This window comes from Austrofundulus limnaeus, unplaced genomic scaffold (assembly GCF_001266775.1).
Source record: "Austrofundulus limnaeus strain Quisiro unplaced genomic scaffold, Austrofundulus_limnaeus-1.0 Scaffold779, whole genome shotgun sequence".
Taxonomy (NCBI): domain Eukaryota; kingdom Metazoa; phylum Chordata; class Actinopteri; order Cyprinodontiformes; family Rivulidae; genus Austrofundulus; species Austrofundulus limnaeus.
The window spans coordinates 76,099-83,075 of record NW_013953181.1 but is presented as its reverse complement, the minus strand read 5'-3'; the positions used below and the strand labels follow the sequence as shown (position 1 = coordinate 83,075).

At 39.0% G+C, this 6,977-nt stretch overlaps 1 protein-coding gene across 1 annotated transcript in view; it reads right to left on the bottom strand.

Annotated features, from left to right (window-relative positions):
- The window catches only part of pkd1a (polycystic kidney disease 1a), a gene marked incomplete at its 5' end in the record, with an annotated part of 95,184 nt that overhangs the window by 14,742 nt on the left and 73,465 nt on the right, over positions 1-6,977 (bottom strand). Inside the window, 4 exon segments of the mRNA XM_014028559.1 lie at positions 165-246; positions 3,720-3,850; positions 4,112-4,251; positions 4,339-4,533. Of these exon segments, the coding sequence (XP_013884013.1) occupies positions 165-246; positions 3,720-3,850; positions 4,112-4,251; positions 4,339-4,533 (548 nt within the window).

Sequence of the window (6,977 nt, the reverse complement as noted above, 5' to 3'; positions counted from 1 at the left end):
GAAGATAGAAGAGTTTGTTGAATCTGACGTGACATGTTCGTACGAACCCTTTGTACGAACAAAAGTAAGAGAAATTTAGGATAAGAATATGAACATGTTCTTGCATGAGGCTCATTGTTATCAGCTGATTTTGTAAACCCAGATTACACAATAATTTTTCTTACCAATCTGCAGAATCAAAAACCGAAACGTTCTCCGTTTCTTTAGTCAGGGATAAAACCAAATCAGGGCCTGGCTGAAAAGAACCTGCAACACATTTCAGTAAGACCATAAGGAAATTAGACCACTTTAATGTCACTCGTTTCAAATACTTTGAAATTTTCTCAAAAAGTATTTTCCCAAAAATCAAACTGTCCTTTGAGTTTAACATGCAGTATCTCTCCAAGAACGCTTCACTGGCCAGCAGATAAAATCAGCAATAGATAAAACACACAAAAAGCAACAACCCATCAGATAAATAAATTGAGATATCACATGAAGTCAACAACAAATCTAAAACATTACAAAGAGTCAGAAGCAGGTAATTTACAAACACATATCTGTGCAGGTAGGTATCTATGTAGAACATTTCTAAATTCATGGAGTTTGGATAGGTTGCTTTAGGTTTTGGTGATTTTGGAACTAATTTCAAGTGTTGTGGCAGCTTTTAATTTTTTCCCCATCTTTTCTCCTACTGTTGTGTAGATGTCTGTACTGTAAAAGCTGTTTTGGTCAAACTTTGTTAACAACCTATATTGCAAAGTGCTTGTAGGATGTGTTGGGAATGAAATGACTTTCAGCCATAATTACAGCAAATTTTAGCTCAGTATCAACAAAACACACTGAGCTACAGCCATTTGAAACTGGGGTCGATGACTTAATTAGTGGTAGACGTTGTCCAGATGAGTTCATGGCTCATGAAATGTTTTGCTAACAGACAGGGTTGGCACCAACAGTGTGCAGTGTGAATATTGCAGTGCTCTGAATTAGGCATGGGCCGAATACCGGTTTCAAGGTGATATGAAAAAGTCACGGTTTGAAAACCACCAAAATCTTCTGTCATACCGTGCCTACGGTGTGAGTGGTTTTTTGTTTAATTTTTCCTCGGGTCTGTTCAGCTGCAGACTTTCCCCCTCACACTCCTGCAGACTTCCTGTCGCACTCGCAGCTCTGCGGGGGTTGTGTGATGTTGGCTGAAGAACAGAGTTCCCCAAACTTTTCTCGTCTAAAATGATAAATGTGGACCGTGGAGGCAGCTAACATGATCGCAGCTCCAGGTAAAAGTTTATGCTATCTTGAAATGAACGAGCTAACGTTAGCATCAGATTGTGAAACATATCACCGTGTTGCTGTGGCTTAATGAGCCGATCACAACTTGTCTGCAAAACTGTTTGAGTTGTTGGATTGTGTATTTGATAAGTTTTAAGTGAAAGGTGATAAAAATGAACGCCTCCTTTAGCCGAGCAGCTCGTTAGCTGAACGTGCGTTTCATAAACACGCATTCGTAGTTGTTATTTCTTGTTTCTGTGTGAATATAATTATATAAAATTTATGTCAAAAACCTTTTTGAAATTTGAAACACAATAAAAACCTCCAACGAGATACATTACTTCAATGAAAAGCCTTGTGCAGTTTACACACTGCAAAAAATATCCATCTAACCAAGTTTTAAAATCTTATATCAGCCAAAGTCTTTTTGATCTTGTTTTGAGACTGATTTACTAAACAAGAACTGATTGTGTAAGAATAATAATCTTGTTTTCAGAATATGTAAGATTATTTGTCTTGTTAGTCTGAAAATTTGACTCAAATTAAGTCAAAAAATTTCTGCCAATGGAGTAAGAAAATTTTACTTGATAAGATTCTTGAAATAAGAAAAAATTGAGTCAAATCAAGTATTTTAAGAAACTCACCAAGTAAAATTTCTTACTCCAATGGCAGAAAATTTTGACTAAATTTGAGTCAAATTTTCAGACAAACAAGACAAATAATCTTACACATTCTGAAAACAAGATGATTATTCTTACACAATCAGTTCTTGTTTAGTAAATCAGTCTCAAAACAAGATCAAAAAGACTTTTTGGCTGGATATAAGGTTTTAAAACTTGGTAAGATGGACAGTTTTTGCAGTGCACTGATTTGTCTTAAATAATAAAGCAGTGGAAAAGCAGTTATCTTACTAAATGTAAACTTTATCAGGATAATCTAATTGCATTAGGTGCTAAAAATCACAAGTATAAATGCACACAGGTAAATACAATTTCAGCATAACACCTCTGAGATCTAAAAACAGCTTCCAAAGATAGTTAAAGCTGAATATAATAATAAAAAAGTTATTTTATTTATTTTTTAAATAAAGATTTCAAAACAAAACTTTTAAAGCTGTAATCTTAATACCGTCATACTGCGAAACTGTGATATTTTGGCCCAAGGTTATCATACCGTCATAATTTCATACCGTCCCTATTCTGAGTACTGTTATGGATGAGAATCCCAGCTACTAGCACACCTAAATCTAGCTCACCTGTAAAACTGACTGAATGACTTTGTTCTCATTTGTCAGATGGTTGCGTTGGCCATGAAAGTTAATCAGTTTTAGATCAGGGGTGGGCAATCCTGGTCCTGGAGGGCCGCAGCCCTGCATGTTTTTCTTGTTTCTCTGCTCCAACACACCTGGTATGAATATATGATTATCAGGCTTCTGCAGTATGGAGGACCGAAACTGACATAATTAGAAATAAAAGCAGAATTATATATATGAACCACTAAATAAATACATTTAAAATGCACCAATTAAAATAACAAAGGAGAACTTTATCTCATGTTTTTGTTTGAAATGACTTGAATATTTATTTTTCCAGGTTAGTATAAATTAGTTTATATATTTTAACATGTAATTTAAATTTTACTGTTTTTTAAAATACATATTTTTTTGTTTTTCCTTTCAATTCTACATGCATTTGTGTCTCTTAAATATTTATACTTAATTATTTTTATATTTTTCCCACAAGTCTTTAAATTTTAGTTTAAAACAAAGGCAAGGAGAAAAACTTACCCGTGCCTTTGTTTTTAACTAAACTTTAAACTTTAAGCTAAACTGAGGCAGCACACGCCTGCAACACATTGAAATAAAAAAGACTTGTGGGACAAAACTATAAAAATATTTCAATTTAAACATTTAAGAGACAAATGTATGTACAAGTAAAAAATATATATTTTAAAAAACAGTCAAATTTGAATTGTGTTAAAAAATATCAATTAAATGAGAATTAAATTACAAAACATGAGGTGAAGTTCTTTTTTAATTGAATTGGTGCATTTTAAGTGTATTTATTTACTTAGTGGTTCATTTATATATTTCTGCTTTTATTTATAATTAAGTCAGTGTCGGTCCTCCATACAGCAGAACTTGGAAGGTAAATCAGTGTCTGAATCAGGTGTGTTGGAGCAGGAAAAACATAAAACATAGGGCTGCGGCCCTCGAGGACCAGGATTGCCCACCCCTGGTTTTAGATGCACTTCTTATAATTACTTTCTGAAAATCTGATTAATTTCCAACCGTGGTTTTTTGCTAACAGAGAAACAAACTAACTTGTAACTTCAAGATATTGTCAAAAAAAATAAAAGAATTCTTAAGCATGGCCTGGAGCTCTGTCTGATTTTTGAGGTCCAACATAAACACTGAGCTAGCTCACAGAGAAAAAATAAAAACAGAGAATTCACAAGCATCATAATCTCACCCTGCGTGTGGCGGTTCTGTCGGATCCTCAGAGTGCCGAGCAGCGTGTTTCCTGTTTCTCTCAGAAGAACAGAGTCGTCATACAGCCGTGGCAGCAGAGAACCGTTCAGCCACACCAACACGTCGTCACGGCTTAAAGACAAAGAAATCAGTCACACACACTGATATTAAACTAAATGTTAAATCTGATATGAGTCAAAAACTCAGTTAGTTTATAACAATCCACTTCTCTTTTGGTCTGAATAAAATTACTTAAGGTCAGACATGAACTCAATCAGAGTAAAAAAAACTTCATACTTTTCATTTTGTGGCAGAGCAAATAATTCATCCTTCAAAGATCAGTCAGTAACGCTTTAAAAAGTATTTTTATTATGTATTTATCAGTGTTGGTACCTGCTGACAGTCTGATACTCCGGTGTGAGAAGGGTCTGCTGTAGCTGAGTCCTCAGTCTCAAACTGTGCGTGTCTTTGTTAGAGTCTGAGTAGTTGAGCAGCAGGACCACCAGCAGGAAGAACGTGTAAACCAGGAAATTCTGGAAAAAGACAAACCACATTCCTGTCATTCGAACCGACAAGCTGAGTTTTACCGTCCTCTCTCTGTGTCGGCGTTCCTCGCTGACCTTCAGCATGCTGTGCAGCATGTGCACCTTGCGGGCCTGCTGCCGGGCCCGAGACAGAGCGAAGCCCTGAGGTGGTCTCACCCTGGTGACCCGCTGGACCACCTGCTCCACTCGAGAGCCTTCCACCAGCATGTCCTGGGCCTCCGGACGCAGCCGACGCACACACACAGCAAAGTAGAGCGCCTCACACATCACCTGAAGACAGTGGGAGGAAAAAAAAACATTTTCAGGTGTTTGACCCAAACGGATTCTCTGATTCAGACTCAAAAGCTGCGAGAAAGTGATTTTATCAAACTACTATCAACAAATTGTGTGTGCACCATCTCCCTGATAGTGCACACACAATTTGGTTCAGATCAGACCATGTTTGTGTGATTTAGAGCGAACCGTGTGCAAACATTGAGGCATCAGCATTCTCCACTCTGCCACACCCACACCATCCCACCACCAATCAGTGTTGAGAGAAGCGTGCAGCATGTGAAGTCTGCATGTTCAAAGCTGTAGGGGGAGTTAGCTCAGATGGGCAAAATAAAAAAAAAGACAAATTGGCAGCTTTGATCCAAATAGGCTGACTTCCTCTGGGGTTTGGACCATGACTCGTGATTTTTTTTTTTGTAGGTCCTGAGACGTTACACGTGTGTACCAAGTTTCATGATTGTAGGTCAAAACATGGCTTGGGGCTTATTTTTTAAATATTTGTAGTGTGCGCTTTGAAGGTATTAGGCCACGCCCCACAAAAATTGTACTTCACACCTGTAGTGGGGTGGATTAGGATTAACCATAGTGAATTGGGTGCAGATTGGCTGAAATATGTGGAAGGTAGCGCCAACTGTATGTCAGTGGAGTGATGTCTGACTTCACCGCACCGACTACACCTGTCGCCAAAAACTCTTTGTGGTTGAAAGCGAGATCAGTCCTATCTGTGTTCTGACACAGTTTGTTCCTGATTAGATCAAGAGGGCCAGAGAGGGAGCTTACCAAACCAAAAAAGGTCACTTCCTGTTGTTAGGGGGCGGGGCTTTGATGATGTCAGTGTAGGACTACATGGTATGGTCAGGCATGCATCATGGATGATTCATCCCTTAGCAAAAGGTAGTATACAGTATATACAGGCCCTTCTCAAAAAATTAGCATATTGTGGTAAAGTTCATTATTTTCTGTAATGTACTTATAAACATTAAACTTTCATATATTTTAGATTCATTGCACACCAACTGAAGTAGTTCAAGCCTTTTATTGTTTTAATATTGATGATTTTGGCAAAAAAGTAAAGAAAAATCAAAAATCCCCTATCTCAAAAAATTATCATATCATGAAAAGGTTCTCTAAATGACTTATTAACCTAATCATCTGAATCAACAAATTAACTCTAAACACTTGCAAAATATTCCTGAGGCTTTTAAAAACTCCCAGCCTGGTTCATTACTCAAAACCACAATCGTGGGTCAGACTTCTGACCTGACTGCTGTCCAGAAGGCCATCACTGACACCCTCAAACAAGAGGGTAAGACACAGAAAGACATTTCTGAACMAATAGGCTGTTCCCAGAGTGCTGTATCAAGGCACCTCAGTGGGAAGTCTGTGGGAGGAAAAAGTGTTGCAGAAAACACTGCACAATGAGAAGAGGTGACCGGACCCTGAGGAAGATTGTGGAGAAGGACCAATTCCAGACCTTGGGGGACCTGCAGAAGCAGTGGACTGAGTCTGGAGTACAAACTTCCAGAGCCACCGTGCACAGGTGTGCAGGAAATGGGCTACAGGTGCCTCATTCCCCAGGTCAAGCCACTTTTGGACCAGAAACAGCAGCAGAAGCGCCTGACCTGGGCTACAGAGAAGCAGCACTGGACTGTTGCTCAGTGGTCCAAAGTACTTTTTTTCGGATGAAAGCAAATTTTGCATTTCATTCAGAAATCAAGGATCCAGAGTCTGGAGGAAGACTGGGGAGAAGGAAATGCTAAAATGCCTGAAGTCCAGTGTCAAATACCCACAGTCAGTGATGGTCTGGGGTGCCATGTCAGCTGCTGGTGTTGGTCCACTGTGTTTTATCAAGGCCAGGGTCAATGTAGCTGTCAGGAGATTTTGGAGCACTTCATGCTTCCATCTGCTGAAAAGCTTTACGGAGATGAAGATTTCATTTTTCAGCACGACCTGGCACCTGCTCACAGTGCCAAAACCACTGGTAAATGGTTTACTGACCATGGTATTACTGGGTTCAACTGGCCTGCCAACTCTCCTGACCTGAACCCCAGAGAGAATCTGTGGGACATTATGAAGAGAAAGTTGAGAGACACAAGACCCAAAACTCTGGATGAGCTTAAGACACAAGACCCAACACTCTGGATGAGCTTAAGACACAAGACCCAAAACTCTGGATGAGCTTAAGACACAAGACCCAACACTTTGGGTGAGCTTAAGACACAAGACCCAACACTCTGGATGAGCTTAAGACACAAGACCCAACACTCTGGATGAGCTTAAGACACAAGACCCAAAAACTCTGGATGAGCTTAAGACACAAGACCCAACAATCTGGATGAGCTAAAGACACAAGACCCAAAAACTCTGGATGAGCTTAAGACACAAGACCCAAAAACTCTGGATGAGCTTAAGACACAAGACCCAACACTCTGGATGAGCTT